Source organism: Telopea speciosissima, chromosome 5 (genome assembly GCF_018873765.1).
Source record: "Telopea speciosissima isolate NSW1024214 ecotype Mountain lineage chromosome 5, Tspe_v1, whole genome shotgun sequence".
NCBI classification, from domain to species: domain Eukaryota; kingdom Viridiplantae; phylum Streptophyta; class Magnoliopsida; order Proteales; family Proteaceae; genus Telopea; species Telopea speciosissima.
Genome location: NC_057920.1, coordinates 24,013,229 through 24,038,407, shown reverse-complemented (window position 1 = coordinate 24,038,407; position 25,179 = coordinate 24,013,229). Strand labels below are relative to the sequence as shown.

The following is a 25,179-nucleotide window of genomic DNA, read 5'->3' as shown; positions in this document are numbered from 1 at the left end:
CTTCAAAGGGTCAACACCAGTTCAGATTTGGTTCCAACAGCTCTCATCATCGGATGTTATGGAGGAATATTGGCTGTGTTAAAGCCCGTAGTAAATCCATCTTCCAACTTGTTCCAGAAACCCAAAAAGAGAATCTTGATTTTGAGCTCCCCATGTATGAACCATCATCATCAAAGAATCTGGTTCTTGATCTTGCAGTTGTTGGTGGAGGTCCAGCAGGACTTTCTGTTGCACAACAAGTCTCTAAAGCAGGCCTTTCTGTTTGTTTAATTGATCCATCTCCAAAATTGATCTGGCCTAACAACTATGGTGTCTGGGTCGACGAGTTTGAAGCCATGGATCTTCTTGACTGCCTCGACACAACCTGGTCTACTTCTGCTGTGTTCATCGATGATCAGACACATAAATATCTGGCTAGACCTTACGGTAGAGTTAATAGGAAGTTTCTGAAATCGAAAATGATGCAGAAGTGCATATCAAATGGTGTCAAATTTCATCAAGCCAAGGTTACTAAGGTGATTCATCAGAAACTTAAATCTTTTTTGTTTTGCAACGATGGTGTCACTGTCCAAGCAACTCTAGTCCTTGATGCCACCGGGTTCTCGAGGTGTCTTGTTCAATACGATAAGCCGTATAATCCTGGGTTCCAAGTGGCTTATGGGATCTTAGCAGAGGTTGAAGAACACCCCTATGATTTGGATAGAATGGTTTTATTAGATTGCAGAGATTCACATCTAAACAACAACAAAGAACTGAGAGAAAAGAATAGTAAGGTTCCTACATTTCTGTATGCAATGCCCTTCTCATCACAGAGGATTTTTCTAGAAGAGACTTCTATTGTTGCTAGACCTGGAGTACCAGTGAAAGATATACAAGAAAGAATGGTGGCTAGGTTGAGAGGTTTAGGTATAAAAGTGAAAAGAATTGAAGAAGATGAGAGATGTATTACTCCAATGGGTGGAACACTTCCTATGTTTCCTCAGAGAGTTATAGGAATAGGTGGAACTGCTGGTATGGTTCATCCTTCAAATGGTTATATGTTGGCAAGAACTCTTGCAGCTGCTCCAGTAGTTGCAGATTCGATAGTTAAGTACCTTAGTTATGAAAGAAGGCGGCTTTCAGGAGATGAATTGTCTGAGAAAGTTTGGAAAGATTTATGGCCAATAGAGAGGAGGAGACAGAGGGAATTCTTCTGTTTGGGTATGGAACTTTTGCTTCAGCTTGATTTACAAGGCACAAGGAGGTCTTTTGATGAATTTTTTAATGTAGAACCATATTACTGGCACGGATACTTTTCATCTAGATTGTTTTTTCCTGAGCTTATAGGTTTTGGGATTTCTTATTTATCTAATGCCTCTATATATTACTTCTAGCATAGATTATATGACTAAAGGCACAATTCCTTTGGTAAACATGGTTGTTAACTTAATACAGGATAGAGACTAGAATGGAAGATTGAAACCATTTGGCATCGATCTAAAGGTTTTCTTTCTACAACAATGTCAATGTAACTGCTACTCTCAGTTTTAATGAAATTTTCTTATTTGATCATAAATTATCAATTTCTGCAACTGAACCTATCCTTTCACATTAACATTAGTACCTTCCTGCCTGTGTTGTCGGGGGCACGAACCAGTGGAACTCCCAATTGTTCTGGCAAGAATGAGTGATCAGAATTTTGGGTTATTTGTTTCTACTGCAACAGAAAATTTTTGTTTGTTTCAATGCGGGATGCAGGATTCACTGTAAGTCATTACAATAATACCTCATTTTTTTTTTGTTAATGAAACTAAACCATTTATGGGAAAAAAAAAAAACCCATCAGATCCATTAAGTCTTCTTCTTAGTCTCTCTAACTGGTAGCAGGTTTGGTTCTGTTTTTGCCTTCTTCAAGTGTAAGTTTTGCTCTCGGATAAGAGATGACGACTACAAAAATTAAAAATGATCGGAATTAGAATGTGTATGGATGATCAAGAACCTTCCTATTTAATTGAATAGAAAATATTCTACTTCATTCAAATAAAATGTCATCATGTGTGTGAGAATTTTTGTTCGTTCCTGCTACAAGGCTAGCAGCCAAGGAAACGGAATAACTCACTTCCCCTTTGGGTTCACAAATACTCTCCTAAGTTTTTGTATTTCCTAAAATACCCTTTAAGATCCTATTTCCTTGGCTGCCAGCCTGATATTGCTACTACAAATGTAGCAGCAAAATTTTGTCTGGGGTCAATATCCATCAATGCCATGATCATGGATGGACCAGATCGGCAGGTCCTCAAAAATCAGCCCAAGCGGGCCCAAGACCCAGCCAAACCGAGCTGCCAATCCACCTCACCAACTCAGTTCAGCATGTCCAGCATCATAGTTAGTAAGCTCGGGTATGACAATAGTATGGGAACGGATACGTACGGCAATTAATCGGTCCACACGGTAATAGTTCATTTTCAAAAATCCGGCGCACTAAAACGCGTACAGCAATTAATTGGTACTTGTTTAATATGTGTTTTAATACGATTGCCCTGAAATAGTACGGGAGCAAAAAAGACGGGTTTATCCTAGTAAAAATCAAGGAGAAAACTGATTTTTTTGCAACTAAATTCTACTCTTCTCATGCATTCATGAACACTTAAAACCAATATGGCTTTCCAATTTGAAATCATTTTCCATTCTTTTGGATCTCTACATCTAATATTAATTAAGTTTAACCATGTTTATCAAAACAAATGTTGATGGGTAATCCATCAACCACAATCTACCATAGCAAATAATAGCATGTATCAGTCAAAAAAGTTCAGAGCTGTTGAAAAAAGAAAAGAAAATTATATATATATGTTAACAAAACAGAGACAATGCTAGTCTTACAATGCCTTACAGGCGATTCGAGATGGGAGACGGGAGAGGAGAGGGTTCTCTTACAACTTACTTTCAAGAATCGCCTTCAGAGCTGTATATGTTCAACGATTCTGATGTTTCATCAAAAGTTCAAACTTCAGACTTCAAAACTCCTTCAGGTTCAACGATTTTCCTTTTTTTTTTTTTCTGTGTAGATGATTTGCAGGAAACGCAAAGTGGGAAGGCAGAAGGCCGAAGGGAAAGAGAAGGGGTTTAGGCTGTTTAGGGTTCAATATTTCTCATTTTTATTTGGATTTGGAAAGAGAAGGGAAAGAGATGGGGCCTAGGGTTGTCTTGTTCGTAAATGTGAATCGTGAATGGGTTAAGGTTTGGGGGTTTTCTCACTGTTTTTTGGATTTTTAGGTTTTAGATTTAGGTTTTAGTTTTTTATTTTTGTTTAATTAAATTAAAATATATAAATATGTATTAATATTGCAATTAATACGGCAATTAATATGACTTGAGAATTTGAATTATACGATTGGGTATGGCAATTAATACGGCAATCAATAAGCGAACTTACTAACTATGGTCCAACCCCTCCTGCACCAACTCTGGATGAGTCAGGAACTCATCTGGCTTCCTTCTATAAGCACCAACCAATTGCATGGTTGCAGGAGATCTTTCCATTTTTATTATATTGACCATAGGGATTCTACAATATTGGAAGATCTATGGATATTATCAACCTTCCTATTTTGAAATTAGAAAGCCCATCAAGGATTCTTCCATATCTATGATCTATGCAAATAACAATATTTCCACCTTTTGTATTTGGAAGGTAATCTTAGCATGAACAACCAAGATGGAATGCTAGCAACAAAAGATCTTTTCCCATTCTCAGTTTTTGAAGCTGACCTAGTTTCGAATTTCTGATTTGAAAAGATCAACAAGTGGTAGTTGAAGGAGATCATGACCTTGTTCTATTTCTAGCAAGCAGAGAAGATTTGAAGGATTTGGCCTTAAAGCTTTCCAATAATAAATAAGAAAAGAGATCTTGCCTCATATCGGTTCAGTTTTTAAGAGATTTTATTTTCACGAAATAAAGTAGAGATATATTGTACCAAGGAACCTACCTTAGTAAATGTCTCCTTGATTAGACTCATTTTCTCTATGAAATCTCTGCCGTATAATTTAATAGGTTTAGAGATAGAAATAGGGTTTAGTTTTTCTTATAAATTGTAAAAGCTTTGTTCATTATAATGGAGAATGAAATAGAAGAATCGAATTTGCTTGGAACAAACACCCTGAGTGTATAAACCCTTGAAACCAAGAAGAGTTTTACCACAATCTAGAAAACTGTAGTTTTCCCTTGCGATTTCTTTTGTTCCTATGTTTGTTTTGCTCGGTTGCACACCTAGAAGAATGTGTCTTTTGACTCTTCATATCCATTGCTTCTACAACGAGGTTGCATTATGTAGTCGAGATATCATCTACTAGCTCAAGGTTTTCTGTTCCATGGTAAGAAGGATGGATGGATGTAAACCACCATTGGTTTGTAACATTTGTTATTGGATTAATCCAACTTTTAGCATTGCAGGGACCTTTTGTAGTCTGTGTTTTGGGCTGAAATTGGCTACTTCCCTTGCATGTCATATCTATCACAATGGATATTAACCATTCATTCCAAATTATACGTGAATTATTCATAAGGATAAAGTTTTTAAATCCAAAATTTTGGGCTTAATTATTCATTTCATTATGAATTATTTGCTAACCCTACAAATTTTAAAAATTTTCAAACTGATTTAGTTTTGGTTTAAAATTCCATCGAAATAAGTTTTTGCTGCAATATTTATCAATTATTGACAAAGATTTCATAAATAATTAAGAAGATAAATTATTCAATTTGAAAATTTTGGACTCTAAATGTTCGGTACTTACGAATAAAAAATTGGTGACAATAGATTTTCACCCGCAAGCTGAGTTACATGGACCACTCACAAAACCTATACCAATGTAAAGTGCATATATATAGGTCATTTTCGATGAAAAACAAATACAATCTCGATCTCTGAAAGTGTTTTTTCGGATCAACCCTTCATCGAACCTTTCCTCTAGTGGTTGGGGGAAGCATTTCTTTATCTAATGAGGTCATTTCAATTACGGGTGCAAGTTTGGCCCTTGTCGGACTGAACCCACCCTCAGCCCAAACAGGGCTTCGACTGAGATACCATGGCCCTGAGGGCGGCGGGTCAAGGATAGAATTTTTTACCTTCAGTCAAGGATGGGGGCCGGGCCAGGCCAGTGACCTCGGGCTGAACCAAGTTCGACCCAACCCAACCCGATTCTAGTTTAAATTATATTATAAACTTTAAATGTCACGCACATTTTATCATAAAGGGGCAATTACTATCAATACCCTACACTTAGCCTATATTTACTAAAATTACCCTACCTTAAACTTCTTTTTTGAAACTACCCTGCTTTTAAACTTTTACATCTCCTTTTACCCTCTTATTTTTAAATGCCTAGATTGCCCTTCCTTTTCACCTAGTATCCTACTAATCTATTTAACCTACCATTCTTCTTCTATTTTTGACTATTTTTGTCATTAAAATAGTAAAAAATGAAAGCACCCACCCGCTTATTCTCTCTCCTATTTTTTACTCTATTCGGTTTTTTTGTTTTTTGTTTTTTCTCCAAGTTTTCTATTTAATTAATTTTTTATTGACAAGAAGGCAGAGACAATCCGATGATTGATCTTGTGTCGTTCTATCCCATGGTTGCGAGGTTGAGGAGAGATGAAGATGGTCGTGTAAAGATCAATTGTAATGAAGAGGGAGGGTTGCCTTCTACTTCTACAAATATAAAGAGGGAGAAGATCGAAGAGTGACAACTCAAGAATCACATTGTAGGTTAATAAAATAAAAAGGGGAATTATTAACGTAACAAAAGTCTGTTATTTCTCCAAACATAACAAGACGTCAATTAGCCTCCCCAACTACAATTGAGATATAATTGAAAATAAATTTATAAGGATAATTGAGTAAAATCACATTCATTGCTAAGAATAAAAAAAAATTCAAAGAAAATTAATAACTTTAAGTCTTTAACTAGATTTTATATAAAAAAAAAAGGGCTAAAATGTAATTGAGCACAGCCCATCCTCCCCAAAATCTATCCATCAGCACTCCCATCCCCAACCTCACCTCCCTCTCTTGTTTCCGGTAGAGCTAAAGGTCCCTTCAATTTACCGGCGATTACTCCAAGGAACATCTAGATTTTTGGCCAGAAAATCATCTCCTTCCTTAAGACTTGAAATTTGAGTCTAAGTCACTGCAAGCGCACTGAGCACAGAGATATCGGGACTGAAAGAGAGACGGAGAACTAAAGGATACGGATAAGATTTTTGCCGTCACCGTTGCTTTCCATGAGCCATCATTGGTCGCTGCTCGCAGGTAATCTCTTCCTTTTACCATCTAGGGTTTTACGGTTTTTTGTCTTCCCTTTCCCTTCCTTCTTTCACCCAATTTTCGGTTTTCCTTTTCCCCATGCACTTCTACTTTTTTTTTTTAAAATCCTCTAAATCCCTAAATTTTTTTCTTTGCTTTCTTCTGATCTGACTTTTTGCTTTGATTGTTCACTCCTATTGTACACGAAAAAAAATACTAAGTTGGGGGTTTGTTGGATCATATAAAACAGGAATTTCGGTGTCACCCCACTGAAAGTCTGAAACTTTTCTCTCTGGATATTCTTGAAAAGAATTCTCTCCCTCATTCTATCTAGTATCTACAGAAACGATTGTTCTGTTAGTTCATTCCATGATTTCCATCCATTATGTTTCCTAGAATCGAATCAATTAAAAAGTGAGTTTGGCCAAACAAGAGGGCTTTTTGTAGTTAGATGTATGGTTATTTTATGGGTGTGCTAAATATTTGAATGGATGACGTTCATTGACAATCTTTAAGCTTTTCGGCTGAGAATATAAAAAAAATTGAGTGTTGCTTTATCTTAAAGAATTAAACCAGATTTGCTTGTTTTTTTCTCCACTTCTGTTTAAGTAACTGATGAGAGGCGTATAGGTTCTTACTTTTCAATTCAATGATTCTTGTGTCTTTTTGGTTCCAAGTGTTCGTATCATAGTTCTAAATTGCTTCTAGCTTTACAATAGAGTTGTATAGTACAAGATTCGTTTGTTGAAGAAAGAATTTGACTCATTGCTCTCTGTCTCAATCTGATTATTTTGGCTTTATATTGTTCTCTGTCAAAGAGATGTGCCATAATTTTGCTTTTTTTTTTTTGGGCAGGGTGGGGGGGGGGGGTGCTCTCTCGATTGGTCACTGCTAGCATGTTGAGTAGTTACTTTTCTTAGTGGTTTAACCGCTAAGGAAAAGTCGCTGCCTTTGTGCAGATCCTTGGACTGACCCTACAATTCTGCATAAAGAATACACCTATTCTGTCTATGATATCTGAATTCGTAAACTTGGTCATGGGCTAAAGAATACAGCTACTCTGTCTATGATGTTGTGTTTTGGTATTTTAACCTCAACATTGTTGTCACGGGCTATAGAGGTGTGCAGTTGCTGTGCTTTTATTAGCATCATATTACACATTGTGTGTGTGTGTGTGTGTGAGAGAGAGAGAGAGAGAGAGAGGATTCCCTGGTGGAATCACTTGAACCAGCTTGATTGTCTTGTTTAGATATAAACCATACCATCAAAATACTCCATACTATATAAAGTAAAAGATCTCCTTATTTTAGTTTTGGGTGATTGATCCATTCATAATTTATGTTTGTCAGTAGTACACTACTGGGAGTCTGGGAGGCCAGAGGTTGGCTAAAGATAGTGATGCCTCAATATAGAAGTAGTATGCAAGAAAGATTAGTTTGGGCATTTGGACTATATTTCTTCTGGAGCAAAGATCAGCAAGTTGATTAGTCTTTGCATTCTCTAGGATCATCTTCAGCACAAAAACAAGTGAACTCAAGCATTTGGATATGAGTAGTTTTGTTGCATTTGGATATTAGTCTTCTAACATTTGCTTTGCATTGCCAAATGAACTACTTAGATTTCGATTCGTTTTTTCAAGTTAGAACCATCTGCAGAGACTATGGAGTTGTCTGCATAAGGAGAGAAGGAAAGATGTTGAGAAGATAGTCTCTTCTGATGACATTCTAAATGAAAATAACGTAATGGAATTTTTTTCATGTTTCTTTCAGGATCAGCTGATATTCCTTACCAATATTTAGATGTATTATTGGGTGGGTTACTTAAGTAAAATACTCAAGTTTCTTACTCATGAACATTTGTTGGTTACAAATGTTTTCTCCTTCAACAGTCTAATAGAGGAACCTGAATCATCTACTGCTGCTCCAATATCTATACTGGAAAAAACATCATTAGGGCATTTTTGGAAAATACTATAGCTTTAAAAATCTATCATCCGGGTTTTCAAAATTGTCGATGAGCTGATATCGAACCAGATCAGTTCAACAAGAGTAAGGCAAACCATTGGATTAATTAATGAATTGCATTTGTTGCTTCTGTGGTATAACCTCTATGGAGTAGAGCATTTCAGGGAATGCATACCAAGAGGGTTATCTGATGGTTGATAGACAAGAGCATCTATATTTTAACTCTTAACAACAGATGATCATTAATGTAATCGAAACCTTATTGGTGAGTCTTAGTCCCTGATGAGTATAACTAATACTCTTCTGTCATTATGCTCTTCCTGAGGGTGCTGTAAATTTTGAAAGAGTGGAAGACTCCTTCTATGGACATACATGCTTGTGCATTGATGAATTTGTGGAAGTTCATTTACAGGGAGTATCATGTTTCCTTGATCAGCTTTTGGGATTGGGATGTGTCAAATTGGCATGTTGACACATTGATTTTCTTGTCATTGTAGCATCTGTTACACTAGTTTTCCCATCATCTGTGCCATCTCAAATTGAGCCTAGAAATTTCTGTCTCTTTCATCTTCCTTTTTTTTTTTTAAATGGTGAACATGCAGGTCTTGACAAACTCTTTGTTTTACTGCTTTCAAAGGCAAGAATCGGATGAAAATAGTCACTAATAACTATATAAGGGACTCATGGTTGGACATCAAGTGTACGATATCCAACTGATAGATATGTCGTGGGTTTAGGCACCCACCTGTTGAGGTTTTCTTAGAGGATGAACAAAAAATAGTATAACTGCATTCCAAGATTCTTTGTTTGGATTGGTTGGCCGGATGACCAATAGAAGGAGAATGTTATGGTGTGGAACATGGAAAAACAGCTCTGAAATTCTTGCTTGTGTGTTATAGATGGAGATATTTGTAAATATCAGTGTCGCAAAATGTTCAGCCTCTCCCAGTTCCTTCTGAAATTTATACCTTCTGGATGTGAAACATCAGGATGTCAAAAATTGTACTTATTTGTTACTATTTTTGTAATTAAAATTGGGACAGACATCCACTGAAAAAGTAAAAATGGGAAAGACATTGGGAAGTATATTATTGATATGAAGTATTTGTTCTTGAAATAATGCAATGATGCAATTGTAGTAGGTGTGTGTATAAGTGTTCCTCCGAACCATAGCAAGTAGCTTACAGTCTTTGCCTAATGGCCCTAGTGCATCAGCAAGAAGTGATTTGATTTGAACTTGCCTCTTTTTGGTAGCTATAATTTGTATCTTATTTTTCATGATCCCATCTGTTGATTGTATTAAGATCCTTGCAAGCAGAGTTGGGTACTCTAAAGTTTGACAACATTTGATTTGGCAAGGATAGATATACGAACCTGTAAAATAAATTCCATTTTCCAATCGGCCAAGCTCATGTTGACTCTGTTGTGCTACTTATTTTATCCAATTAAGCCAGAGAATTCAAGAGAACTCGAAGACAACACAGGATGAATTAGAGCTGAAATAACTTTTTCCCCAAAAATCTCTTAAAACTACAATACACATTTTCAGCTTGGTGCAGAAAGTTAAACAATAGACGCCCACTTTATTTCATTCTGAGAAAGGGAATGAATTACAGGGAGGACTTGTGAGTCATAAATCGATTAAGTATCTGCTGGTGTGGTGAGACTTCCCCCCCCCCCCCTCTCCTATTCCCATCCAACTATACATTGTATCTTGCTGCAAGATACCAAAAATAAATAAGATAGTGGGCACCCACAGTCAGGTTTTTAAAATTTATAATCTCTGACAGAAGCGTTTAGTGTCAATTCCAACTCGATTCAGATTGGGATCGTTCTGAAAAAGCCTTAGAAACCGCAAATTCGAGGAAGACTCAAATGATTCTGGTGTTTTTATCCAGGAATTGACCATATAGATTTGTCAAAAATCAAGATCAGGTGATTCCCAATACAATTCCTTGATTCTTGAAACCCTGCCCACTGGTCCCCGATTCCCTTAGTTATGATCATCTCCAACTCTTGAAATACAGGGGTGAAGAGCTTCCACACCGCATCCAACTCATCACTCTGGATGAATAGCCTCCTCTCTCCTTCAATAGCATCAAACAAAGACATTTCATATACATTTAGAATCTCCTTCGAATACCTACACAACTATCCAAAGTCTTCGTTACAAATGAAACATCATTGTATTTGACGACAGAGAAAAGATAAAATAAAAAAAAAACAAGAAATAGCTTGATCAAGATCAAAGACCTTATTATTGATCTTCAGCAAAAGAAAAATGATGCACAAACTTATTCAAAAACCTAGTCTTATCAAAAGTCACATGCTCAAATATGTAGCAGCGATACATCCCAAGAAACATCAATTAAAGCATAGCAATGCAAAAACTTCTACTAACTAAATTACAAGCTATCTTTGATAACCTTCCCAATTATTTGGACAGACTTCTTGCTCCCTGTGCTTTTGAGCACCGCAAATAACAAGACCAAAAGGTGCTCAAAAAATACATCGGGATTTAATATTCTGAGCATGCAAAGAGTATTCCAAGCAGAGGGGATAAATGTTACCTTTTGCGATCAGAGATACTACAGGAATGGCCGGAGCGGTCTTGTCTTCCCCTTTCTCCCCCTTATCAGAATCCACAGCATCACCACTAGGTAGATTGGAATGCATTCTCAAGAACAATTTCTTCGAATTATCTGAAGATCTTAACATTTGTGAAGATTTCTTAGCTACAGTAACATTTTCAACTTGAACATTCTAATAAATCGAAGGGAAAGAGTGTGAATAACATGTGCAATTCAAGATTTAACAGCTCAAAGAAACATCAAATATACAAGGTAGAAAAATATAAGGTCTAAACCATTTCTCAGATATTTATGCTGTGTTTGGTAAGAATGCATACCAAACACAACCTTAGTCTTCTCAACCTTCTGGCCCGCAGGAGACAGATGCTTCTCAGCAAGAAAAGCTAATAGAGATAGAAATGTTGAGACCAAATCCCTTCAAGGGGAACGAATCGATTGATGAATTAAATAGATCCCATCGACCAGACTTTGAAGCTTTAAAAATCACAAACTAAGAAAAAATAATAAAAAATGTATGATCGAAGCATTGCATAAAAGTGAGGGAAACAACGAACAAAGAAAACCCAGTCTTGTACCTATTAGCAAGAGTATTGGCAAGCAATTCATTAATGACATAAGAAATAACTCTGCCCATAAAATCTCCTCCCGCCATGATTTCTAGATTGTCTACCTTGCCAAAATTCTTAAAATGAATCGAAGATTTTATCTACAAACTATGTCTCAAAGTTATAATATTTGCAGAGATTTGTTCTATGTTTGAATACTAGAAAGAAGAATCCTTCGTGTCACACCCCAGCCAGGTTTATAGGGCCAAGTGTGACTGGATGTCTCTGACATCCAGCCAACCCACCGGGATCATAAGTGCAGTACCATATTCACAATCATATTCACAAATACAGAATTTAAATGCAGCGGAAGCAATTTAAATATAGAATTAAGGCAGTAATAAAGGAAATCTAATGATAAGCTGTTTTATATATATATATATATATATATATATATATATATATATATAAGTGAAGTGAAAGTGAGTTACAACACCATTCCACAGAAGTAAGGAACAAAAGACATATCTACACAAGTCAAGTACAAAAGTGTATAACAAAAAGGAGGAAGAAGTCTGGTCTGTCAAGCAGCTCAAGAGAAAGCGCAGTCATCGCACGAGCACGAAGCATCATGCTCCACCACGAGAGGAGTATCAACTCCGAGAGCTGAAGGAGTGTCCTAAGTAGAAGGGACTCCGACAGAAACACCAGAGACAGCAGCAATATCATCTGAAAAATAAGGTATACACAGGGGTGAGCTCCACTGAGCCCAGTAAGGAAAAACATGCAAACACATACAAATAATCCATGATGAATGTCCCTAAATAACATGCTCCTAACACGGATACTAGGTTTCATGAGGTATAAGTACTACTGTAATAGAATACTAGTCTCGGTCCCGAAAACACATAACCAGACGTCGTTCACCTGAGCGAAAGCATTCTACTACGGTGGAGACCCGGTGGCTCAGGCATCATACATTTGACGCTAATGGACCCCCAGTGACTAACCCTACTGTTTATTCCCATACCTGAGTATTCTACGGTAACATGGGACAGTGAATGGCATTCCGAAATCATCCCTTCGGACCTACCACGGGTTATCCAACACCTTTCCCCTATTGGTAAGGGACATAATACTGGGTAATGTAAATCCTAACCATATGCATTCTAACATGATGGCATATGTATCAATAGAGCAATTGTAAGTTAACCAATGCATCATTATCATCATTTATACAGTTCCAAAGTAAATATCAATGCAATGCAGCATGCCAATGCATCCTAACTCACATGTAACTAGTGCTAAGAACCAAAAGCTATAAATTACATGAATCTGAGTATTATTCATGATGCATGACATGGTATACGCAACAAGGATACAATTAAGTTAACAAACACACAAATTAAGTCAAAATTCCCTTACCTGATATGACAGTCTAGTCTAGGAAAGCAAAACTCCAGCAATCCAGACACAATACTCAAGAACAGACTTATACAGTCCTAAAATAACACAAAACATCATAAATTAGAATTAGTAATAGTCCTAGGTCAAAACCAAGCATTGGGGGGCAAATTGGGGTAAAAACACTTAACCGGATTCAGAGTCTAGGTCCTACGGTTGACCGGTTGCAGGCCTGCAACTCCATGCGGTCTAAACGTCAGAATTGGGGCTTTTGTCTGTAACCCTAGGATCTTGACATGCAAGGTCCTAATTTCATGTTCCAGACCTATTCTAAGGTGGGTCAATCCAATTTAATGAATTAATTCCAAAATCTAACATTAATTTGGGGGTTTAACAAATAAACCCCAAATTTGTAACCTAGGGTTCATGAATTTAACAATTCAGCTGGAATTGGGTTCCTAAGATGGGACTTTTAGGTCACAACCACACCTGAACCATTAATTGATTCAAAACAAAATTTAATTACTGAAATTGGTTAATAAACCTAAAATTTCTAAGTTTTAATGGCTGATTAGGGTTTAGGGTTTAATTAGGACTGGAGATTGGAGGAGAGCAATATGGGAAGAGCTGAAATTAGGGCCTACCTGTGTACAACTCTGAAATCAGTTTGTAAACAGCTTTGAAGTATGCAACAGGATGTCCAAATTCAGTCCCAAACTTCAATTTCAGGTAGAGAAAACAAGCACCAAGTCTACAGCCTTCTCTTTCCTTCTTCTTCTTCTTCTCCTTTCTCTTTCCTTCTACTTTCTTCTCTAAGGCTGAATCGATTGGTATTGTTTTAGAATAGTGAATAGTGATTTAGCATTTGGTTATATAGATAATTAAGTTAAGGCATGTTTGCCTAATTAACTAGAATTTGTTTCTTAAATTGATTTCCTAAATTGATTCTAATTAGAATTTCGTACTTAATTATCTTCTTTTAAATATAAAATGATGTCATATGACATCAGGGGAAATCCAAACACGGGTAACTACTGGGAACTGGATTCCCCACTAGGGATGCGGGTCCCACAGAGATAAATTACTATTCTACCCCTACAAACTCTAATTGATCAATAAAATTCAATATACAATATAAATAAATAGTACTTACGGTAAGTTTAAAAGATAGAAGAAAGGTTCTACAAGCTGTCCAACCAGCAAATCCGACATAGGTAACTCTGGTGCAGGGTACCAGCAAGGTCCTTAGACTCCAGAATGGCAAGTTGGGAAGATTCCCTAGAATCCTCCATAGGTGTGTCGAGGAGTTGATCTACGTCCTCAACAGATGCAACCCACAGCATCGAAGCAACCATGGACACAGAACTGGAACCTGAAATCACACAAGTTCCAAAGTTCAAATTTACAGTGGTTTTCACACTTCGGAACTAAAAAGATTGTGTTAACTTAGACTCGCAGCAAGAACGCCACAACAAAACCCTAACACTTTAAAGACGCCCAAAGATTTTCAACTATGTACAGCTCGGTAGCACCCGATCTAAAGAGTCAAAGAGGAGAGAGACAAGGAGATGTTTGTCATAGTGTATACTGTATAGGAAAGAGGACGGAGAGATTGGGTAAAGGCAGGATGAAAAGGAGGGGAAAAAGTGGGAATGAGAATATTGAAAATGATACCAATAAGTTTTGCTAGTTGCTGATACCGATAACGTGTTGTATACGGTCAATGGGCAAAATAGTCAACAATCCTATTTTTTTTAAGGAAAATCAGGGGCAAAGTTGTCCAATACAGACGATCCATGCCAATACCGTATTGGTATCATATTGGTTTTGCAGGTGATTGATACCCGCTCTGGTACTAGTGCACTAAAACCATGATTAAACCACCCCTTCACATGGATTTTAGAGGCAATACTTATATAGCCATTTTTTTAGAGAGAGGGTTCTCTGTCTTTCAGCCTTGTTTAGGGAGAGAGTTTTCTGTCTTGCAGCAGGACCCCAGCGCCAACACATGGGAACATTAATCATGGGCTGAATTTTTCACATTCACGAGGGGTGGGGTAGTCATTTTACCTCTCTTTGTGTCTATAGGTGATGTCGAGCTGCCAAACAGGTTTTCATTAAATCAATTGATTCATCATGGTAGAAGAAAATTTGTGAATGGACTATACTCGAGCTTCGGATCAATGTCCCCATAAGCAAGGAGATCCGGAAAGGAGAAAGTCAGATACCAAGGGCAAGGAACACCCACATGAAGGCCCTTCTAACATGGGCCAACCCAGGAATCAGGGAAGCATTGGTTCCTAAGATCCTCTTCTCAGAAGCTGTATAAACACGATTGAGAGGCCGTAGGAACTAGGAGTGCAAGTTTGGCCCTAACTGCCCGAGCCCGCCTTGCGCCTGAACAGGGCTTGGGTTGAGATATACTGGCCCTGAGGGCGGGTTAGGTTGGAAATTTTTGGCCCTGAGGGTGGGTCAGGGTTGGAAACAGCCCAACCCGATCCTGTTGCAGCCCTAGTATGAACAAAACATTCAACGGCTGGAGCTTAATGGGGTTATAAATATCAACTAGGGGTTATTGATCCGAACTTCCGATCCTACTGGGCCATGGTTTTAAATATCAGATATTGGTGGATCGATATCAATTGGATATGGATATAGTATCGATCGGTATTGAACATATCAAACCATTTTACCCTCAAAGATATCGATACCATAGGGTATTTTGACCATTATTCCTCATGTACCATGCACTGATCTAGTATTAGCTAGTTATCGGTATCGGTTTCAACTGATACTGATACAGATCGCCAGATACGGCTGATCCGAGGCTGATACCTAAAACCATGTAATGGGCTCATTTGATTAAAGTGTAGGGTTTTGATAAATCTGACAAAATTCTCCTAATTTCATCAAAATCTTTACTAGTTGACCTAATTTACACAATTTTGACCAAGATGTCAAAATTTTATCTGAATATGCCTAATTTTCTTCAATTTGGCCAAAGTTGACAACACATCGCAAGGTTGACAAAATGACAACACAGGTTTGACCAAGATCGCCAAATATTATAAATTTGATCAAATCATCCTTATTCATAACAGAAATATCATTTGCTCAAGTGCACTGGTGAAGGGAGATCAGTTGTCATCTTGTCGACTTGTCCCACTAATGTGAATCTGGTCTCTCAAGTCCCAATTCTTAAACAAAAGGCTCAAAGGATTGGAGCAGCAAAATGGATGAGAATAATAGAGAAAATAGAAACTTGCAGAATAAAATCAGAGAACTATAAGAAAAATTCAGAATGGAACTATGGATCAATAATTAAAAGAGTAATGTTCTGATGGTCCTCATATTCAGGTCGAATGACCATATCACTCTAGGTAATCAGCTGGAAAAATCTCACAGAATTTCGAAGTTGAAATCAGGAGGCAATGGTACAGACTTGCTTCTACTAAGAAAGCAGGGCAAAGAGGTTAAAATAGAAATTAAGAGAATGTTATAACAGAAGTTAATCCACGAAATTTCAGATCAATTTGAGATTTGAGAGAGTTATTTTATGAACTAGAATGGAGAAAGTAGCTCTAAAACAGGGTATTGCCTATATGAGTTAAGAACTAGAATTCAAGACTATTAACTGTCAGGTTGAAAGACCCAAGGTCAGAACTCACAATGTTCATTTCCTATGGGATGGAAAAAAATGGCATGTATAACTGCATGATTTAAAACAAATTTAACAGCATCTGGCCAGCAGAAAAACAAAAGATCAATTGTAAGGTCCACTGGCCAACATATGGGAAGATCCCTTGATCAAAATTGTTAACATTACAACAAAAGTAGCTGAAATTGTTTAATCAAACAAAGATCAAATTCCAAAATATTCAATGCCCGTTTTTATTTATTTTCCCACTTGTCACATTCATTGACGTGTCCACAAGGGGAACGATCCAAACGCCGGACCCAAATGGAATACAAATTTAAACATAATCCGATACGAATGAATAAAAAAAAATTGAACATAAGAAAATTCAATGAGTCTTGGTGGATTCGAACCACCATCTCTTAGGGAATCCCCAAGTGCTCTACCTATTTAAGCTAAAGCCTCACACAGAAGAAAGCAAATGAGTGCGGTTATGATTGAATAAGAACAAAATGATTAATATGGTCTTGCCTAGCTGAATGCTCCTTGAGCCTTCTTTATAAAAGCCTGTAAAGATGAACATATAACCAGTCATAATAATAATCTATCACTAATATGGTTTCCATATACTATTGCTCAGATTAAAATTGGCAGCAAGAAATGGGTAATTCCTTGGCTGCTGTATTAAGACAATCCCAAGGTATCCATATCTCAAGGTTGTTAGCCCAAAATTATGGTTTTATTCAGAAAATGCATTTTGAGAATCAATTTCCCACGCAAAACCTTACCAGCCCTTGATATATGAACAACAAAACCCATCCATAAGATTAGAGGCTAACCCACCAACCAGATGTAGACCAGCTGTCCTTAGATGGAGACTCCATAATGTAGAAAGGGTTCAGCTAAGAACCACGTACTCTACAGTAGGATCAATAAAAGTTGCAGCAGATCATCAATAATGGAAGCAAATCATAATTAGAAGGTAAACACCCACAAATAGAAAGAAAACAATAACTTGCAAAACAGCACTGTGTTTGGGCTCCAAGGAGGATCGAGTGTAGGCCTGGATGGGATGAAGCTTTGCTGCAAGTTTGGTTCAGTTCTGATGGACAGCAAAGAAGATCTGAGTTGGTGATGAAATTAGAAGGTTAAGGTTGTGGAACAATCCAGCCAGCAAACTGGGCTGGAACTGGGATCAAGTGGGCTCCTTCTTTGTGTGATTCAATAACCCAAAGCTCTACTGGAACAAGGCTCAGACCTTCAAGAGAAACTGGTTCGATTGCTGCAGGCAGCAGGGCAGAAAACAGATCTGCAGGAGTGTGGTTCGATCCTTCTCTGGTGATAATCAGCAACAACAGTTAAGGCTTGCTTGGAGAACAGCTTCTTGGCTTCAACAGTGATCAGTTACAGAAGTTGCAGTCACAAACACAGCAAGGGATATCGAGTAGGACAGGAAGAGAAGATAGGATAAGAAGAGGGAAGGGATAAGAGGGTTCGGCTCTCACAGCCAGGCTCCTATTAGCCCTAGGATTTTGGGCTCTCTCAGCCAGGCCACAGAGCCCTTCATGTCACAGCCATTGGACAAGAGAACCTTTTGCTTCCAAGAAATTTTTTTTCATTCAACTATTCAAATCGTGGGGAGGCTTATAAAAGCCTTTACAATATATAAAGGACTATGCTTGCACCTCAAGTTAAAAGAAAATAGAAACTACTAAACTGACAATTAGAAACTAAGCTTGGAAATAGAAACTAAGAAAATAGCAACTAGGATTGACTCAAAAATAGAAACTAGATTTCAAGTCTTCTAAATATTCCAGTCGATAATTAAAAGACTATTTTGCCCCCACGATCTTCTAAATGTTTTGATCTACATCACTCCGAAGGATTGCTCTCTCTCTTGAATGCTCATTTTGAGTGGACATGTAAAACAGAAGTTCACTCAAAAAGCTTGTGTGCATTGTAGAGTTCCCCCTTTCTACTAATTGTACTTTTAGATGAGGCCAATCGCATTTTTCTCACATCCACGCATAAAAATCTCAGAACTAGTCTCTCTCTCTCTCAAGTTGGAGACCGTCTATCCATCTAGGTTGTGCATCAAATCTAGGCTTTACGATCCCAACTCTTGTACAATTCCCAAACCTTTATCTCCTCTGAACAGCTAATATAACATTTCCTCCACCATCGAATGGAGCTCACACAGTCTCAAGTCAGTCAAATAAGAACCCACATCAACAATGTTGGTATTGCCTTTTCATTCAAAGGGGAATTGAGTGTTCAGTGTTTTCTCAGGTTAGTAAAACAGGACCCCCATTTACAATGTAGGTTCTCAATTTTTTTATAGCGGATTTATATGTTTTTGCATCAGTTCCATAAGGACCCAAACTAAAAATATAGGCAATTTCATCTGTAAAAGAATATGGGGGACTGAGAAATTGTTTAAATACAAAAACCAGGTCTGGCTCCAGCCTTGTATTGCATGGTTCAGTAATTTGACTCTCCAAAGTGCATGTAAGCCCCAAAAGGCGTACCCAGTGCACGAGGCTCCTGCCACTGCGGGGTTTGGAGAGGGTCATAATGTACGCAGCCTTACCCCTGCTTTGCAGAGAGGTTGTTTCCAGAGACTTGAACCCGTGACCACTTGGTCACAATGGAGCAACTTAAAGGGCATGTAAGCCCCATTTTATAAAAATAGAGGACCTGCACTATACCAGCGGTTCTCATAATAGTCTTGTGATTTATGGCTAAAACAATCCACGTGGATTGTTAGTTTCACCTTCAAGAGAAAAGCTTACAAGCAGAATAGGAACGTACCATCAGTGTCTCACCACAATCTTAATTTAGATATTTCAAATTACACACACACACACAAGTTTCAGCTGTTCCTATAATATTTTCCCCCAAATCTCTCCCTGTCCACACCCCTATAATGATTTCCCCAAGATCTCTCTCTGTCGATACTCTCTCCCACCTAAAGCACCATTACTCTCTTATTTCTCTCTTCCCTCAAAGCCATCTTGCCTTTCACATCTCTCCACCTGATCCCTTTCTCTCAACCTATTCGTATGAACCTACCAAAGCAAGTCAATCTGATCACCCTCTCCCAATCCCTCAAACATCAGCCCATATGCAAGTCAGCATCAATACCACATAACACGAAGACTGAAACAAACTATTGTTGCAATTTAGACAAATGAGGGGAGAGAAAGAACAGTAGCTGGGTAAAAAAAAATAGGAATCTAGAGAGATGTGAAAGAAGAAAATAAATCTCATAATTTCGCTCAATAGGAGAGACATAACATCTGCTTATATTGAACTATTGAAAATAAATCTCAGAATTTCACTCAAATGAACATCCCATTTTTTTGTGGAGTCAGCCATGAACAATTGTTCACACTTTGTGCATGAGTGAGGCTTTCCATCCAAACAATCTTTGAAATCTTCTCACTTAAATCAATTAATTGTCCAGCACACTGCTGAACTAGCCTGATCTTTTCCTTAGGACAAGAAGCAGTGTCACTATCTCCCAGATATAGTACTTAGTAGTTGATAAAATGAGTGAGACAACATAGAAATACAATACAAATTTTTTCCTAATCTCTATTGGTAGATCATAACATTTGACTCTTTAGGCCATAGAGTTGGAGCCATATCCCATACTGATAGTCTGACAGCATGACTAAGTATACATATCTAGGTATCATAGACGGTAAAGTGATCCTTGAAAGACAGAAAAGTGTTGTTTATGGGGAAATGCCGGGTCAGTCCAAGAATCTGCACAAAGGCAGGAACTTGTCCTTTGTGGTTAAACCATTAAGAAAAGTAACTTCCCAACATGCTAGCAGTGACAAATCTAGCCCCCCCACCCCACCCCCCCCCCCCCCAAAAAAAAAAAGAAAAAGAAAGAGCGCAAAACTATGGTACATCTCTTTGACAAAGAACAATATAAAGCCAAAATAATCAGGTTGAGACAGAGAACAATGAGTCAAATTCTTTCTTCCTCGAATGAATCTCGTACTCTACAGCTCTATGGTATAGCTATAAGCAATTTAGAACTATGAATCACACTAGGAACAGAAAGATACAAGAATCAATGTATTGAACTAAAGAAAGAACTACATTACTATGGAGAACCTATACATCATCACCCCTCAGATGCTCAAACAGAAAGTGAAAAGAATAAGCAAGTCCAGTTTACTTCTTTAAGATAAAACTAACACTCAATTTTTCGACATTCGCGCAGCCTAGAAGCTTCAAGATTATCAATTAACGTCATCCATTCAAATATTTAGCACACCCATCAAATAACCATACATCCAACTAAAAAATCCCTCCTATTTATATAATAGGAGTGAACAATCAAAACAAAAGTCAGATCAGAAGAAAGCAAAGAACAAATTTAAGGAGATTGAGATTATTATTTTTTTTTTTAAATAAGAACAGAGGGAAAGGTAAACCGAGAACTGATTGTAAAGAAGAAAGGAAGAGAAAACAAAAGACTACCAATTGTGGTTTGTGGAAAGAAACGGTGACTGAAAATAGTATCCGGCTCCTTTCCTTCTCCGTCTCTCTGTCCTGGTCTCTCTGTTTCTGTCATTGCGCTCTCCACTCAGTCCTAAAGTTTCAAGTCTCAAGGAAGGAGATGATTCCCATGCCAACGACCTGGAATGCTGCCACAACATTCTTTGCAGTATTCGCCGGTCACTTAAAGGGACCTTTAGCTCCGTCGAAAACATGAGAGAGGTTGGGTTGGTTCGTGGTCGAGGACGACAAAGATGTTGGGTAGAGATGACTTTTGGGAAGATGAGTTGTGCACAATTACATTTTAACCCTTTATTAAAAAATCTAATAGTAATTATAAGTTTTTAGATTTTATATGAGTAAATTACTCCCCCCTCCCGTCGATTATGCTCTAATGACAAATCCCTCCCTTGGGTTTTGCGTAATGATTCTCCCCTCCCCTGCATTAACAAGATTCTATCATCCGTACCCATTCCGTTAAAAATAGCTGTTAAGTGATGACATCACCCTAAATATTTTCATTTAAACCCACAAATACCCTTATGATTATGATATCCCAAGATTACCCTCCCTAATGCCCTTCTTCTTCTTATTTACCAAAAAAAAAAAAATGCCCTTCTTCTTCTTCTTCTTCTACCTGCAACGCCAGTTGCCCCCAACCCAGATGAACAATCAAACAGCACCAACTGGTTTCCAGCTTATGAACATGGTAAATCAGCTTCCACGAGCACAGCGGCGGTCGTTTCAGCCGGAACAAGGCTTACACCTCCATCGAAGCCTACCTTAGCACCCATTTCTCCTCACAAGCCAAGCGACTCAAAGCCGATATCACCACCAACTCTACAAAACTGGTTCTCAACCTCGATAACCACGAGGAAGTCACTGATCATTTTGAAGGGGTCAAGATCTGGTGGAAAGCCCATGTCTCCACCACCAACCGTCAAAACCCTTTCTACGGCGATAATTACTCCAAGGAAAAGCATTCTTTCAGGCTCTCCTTTCACAAGCGCCACCGAGATCTCGTCATTAATTCTGGCCAAAATTTATTGGTCAATTTTGAAGAACATCCAAGAGATGATGGAGCAACAGAAGTGAGAGTTTCTTCATTGGAAGAAAATTCTTTGGGGCAAGGGTTTGATGGTGGCAGAGCAAAGGCTTGGGAATATCATCGATAATTTTGGCAAAACTTTCTTTGAGAAGTGCTTTGGAAAGACTTAGATAGGTGAGATGCAATGCTGTCTACTGGGGAAGAGCATTAGATGATGTCTCATTTGGCAATGAAAGTTTGCAGGCAGTGACTGCTTGAGAGTACTTTCTGTTTTGCTTGGTTGAAGGGCTCTGGCAATGTTTCCCCCGGAATTTCATTCCCCTGAAGAAGATTGTAATATCATTAACTCAACATAAGATGATTATAGTAAACCAACTCACCCGCATTGATCTGCAAATGTGAAAAAAAAAAGGAAGTAAGCTAACTTATTCAGAGAGAATTATATGCGATTAACACTCCCATTGAACCTACATAAACCTAACTTACTATCTTCTCATTAAAAAAATCTCATAAAATTGGAGCGTTACTACGCCAAGATCGGCAAAGCTTGGAAGAGGGGTTACTTGCTATACGGCCCTCCAGGTACCGGAAAGACCACCATGATCGCCGCCATGGCAAATCTCTTGAACTACAACATCTATGACCTCGAACTCACCACCGTGAAGAACAATACGGAGCTGCGAAAGCTCTTAATTGAGACCTCCGGCAAGTCCGTCATCGTCATCGAAGACATCGATTGTTCGGTCGATCTCACCAGCAAGAGGAAGAAGGAGAAGGAACAGGAGAAGAAGAAGATGACACAGGGAACAAAAGCAAATTATTGGCCACTGTCGTCTGATTGTTCTCCCTACTTTCACACATTCGAGTTTCTCTTTTTTCCAATGGTTGAAGACGATAGGGAAAGGAGAAAGAGTAGAATGTTTTAAGACACTAGGGTAATATGGTCTTTTTGGAAGACTTAACTCTTCTCAGAGGGTAGTATGGTCTCTTATTAAAACTTAACTTTCAAAGGGTAATATGGTCTTTTTATAACACTTAACAGTCATACTTAACGGAATGGGTACGGTTGATAGAATCTTGTTAATGCAGGGGAGGGAAGAGTCATTATGCAATACCCAGGGGAGGGGTTTGCCATTAGAGCATAATCGAGGGGAGGGAGGAGTAATTTACTCTGAAAGAAAATAAAATGTCTAGTTTGCCCCACCTAATTGATCCTTCAATGTTCTATTGATTAATGTACATTAATCTTTTCACCCTTTTGTTATTTTTCCAAATGTAACCTACCCTTGTTACATGAATAACAACCCAAATAAAAAACACGAAAAGATATATTGAATATAAAAAGAGTGTCGATCTGTTCCATGGTTTTAGTGCACGGTATTGAAACAGGTCTCGGTAACCTGCAAAATCGATACGATATCGATACGGTATCGGCCTGGATCGGCTGTATCAGACAAAATTACCCCTGAATCTCCATAAAAATGAGTTTTCTGATCATTTTACCCCTTGTCCGTACCGTACTATCGATACGATATTGGCACAGTATCGGTATCGGTGACTAGCAAAACCGATACATATCCCCCGATATGGGCGATACGATACCGATACTTAGAACCATGATCTGTTCAAAGAAGAACGATAAGGATGAAATGTTGAATAAAAAGTTAATTAAATACAAAAATTGAAGAAAAAAAAACCGAATGGAGTAAAAAACATGAGAGAGAAGAAGTGGGTGGGTGCTTTTATTTTTTACTATTTTAATGACAAAATAGTAAAAAAATAGAACAATGGTAGGTTAAATAGATTAGCAGGTTTCTAGGTGAAAAGGAAGAGCAATCTGGGTATTTAAAAATATGAGGGTAGAAGATGTAAAAGTTTAAAAGCAGGGTAGTATTAGAAAAAAAGTTTAAAGTAGGGTAGTTTTAGTAAATATAGGCTAAGTGTAGGGTAGTGATAGTAATTGCCCCTATTATAAATAAAATATATTAATATGAAAATAATAAGTGGTATAACATATTTTATTATAGTATTATTTTATGTAAAAATGATTTCTACCAAAAAAAAAAAAAAAAATTATGTAAATGATAATTATCTCCTCAACAATGGCAAGTTAACAATGGCAACTTAAAGAAGCCTTAAGAAAGATGAAAGTAGGCAAGATACCAGGCCTGAATGAGATCCCAATAGAAGTGTGGAAAACCTTAGGAGTTTGTAGGGTATATTGGTTAACCAAGTTATTTAACAAGATTATGATCACAAGGAAAATGCCACATGATTGGAGGAGAAGCATTGTAATTCCTGTTTACAAAAATAAGGGTGATGTCCAACGATGCAATGCATAAAACTAATGAGTCATACTATGATATTCTGAGAGAAGGTTATTGAAGCATTTTTGAGAAGAGAGACTCATAACTTAAAAATTCAAATTGGTTTTATGCCAGGTAGATCCACGACAGAAGTTATCTACCTATTGAGGAGGCTCATGGAAAGATGTAGAGCTAGCAAGAAGGATCTCCATATGGTCTTTATTGATTAGAGAAAGCCTATGACAGAGTCCTTAGAGATTTAATCTGGCATATTTTTGCGAAGATAGGGGTGTCGAGTAATTATATGGAGGTAATTAAAGATATGTATGAAGGTGTGGTGATTAGTGTGAGATCTATGGGAAGCCAAGACAAGGAATTCCCAATTGCGGTTGGGTTACATCAAGGATCATCCCTAAGTCCTTATTTGTTTGCGCTTATCATAGATGAGTTAACCAAGAACATCCAAGACGCGATATCGTGGTATATGCTCTTCGCCGATGATATCGTTTTGGTGGATGAGACAAAAGCAGGATTAACGCTAAGTTAGAGTTGTGCAGATTGACCTTGGAAATAAAAGGCTTTAAGATTAGCAGATCAAAGACGGAGTATATGATGTGTAACTTTAGTCACACTATGCGGGAAGATGGCAGGATGAAAATTGAGGAGAGAGAGATACCGCTAAGTGACTATTTCAGATATCTGGGGTTTATCATACACAGAGAAGGTGACATAGATGATGATGTTTCTCAAAGAATTAAAGTGGGATGGATGAAATGGAGAGGTGCCACCGGAGTACTGTGTGACCAACACATTCCCCTAAACCTTAAAGGAAAGTTCTACAAGACTATTGTCCGACCTGCTATGATGTGTGGAGCAGAA

General features: G+C 37.8%; 1 protein-coding gene and 1 pseudogene across 1 annotated transcript; both read left to right on the top strand.

Annotated features, from left to right (window-relative positions):
* LOC122662299 lies at positions 1-1,446 on the top strand (annotated as a pseudogene).
* A 20,213-nt stretch (positions 1,447-21,659) lies between these two features.
* LOC122662886 (AAA-ATPase At3g28580-like) lies at positions 21,660-22,920 on the top strand (the record flags this gene model as incomplete). The annotated part of the gene is made up of 2 exons (XM_043858592.1): positions 21,660-22,037; positions 22,516-22,920. Coding segments are annotated over 2 exons (783 nt in total), but the record flags the coding sequence as incomplete, so codon positions are not given.
* Between the last annotated feature and the right edge of the window lie 2,259 nt (positions 22,921-25,179).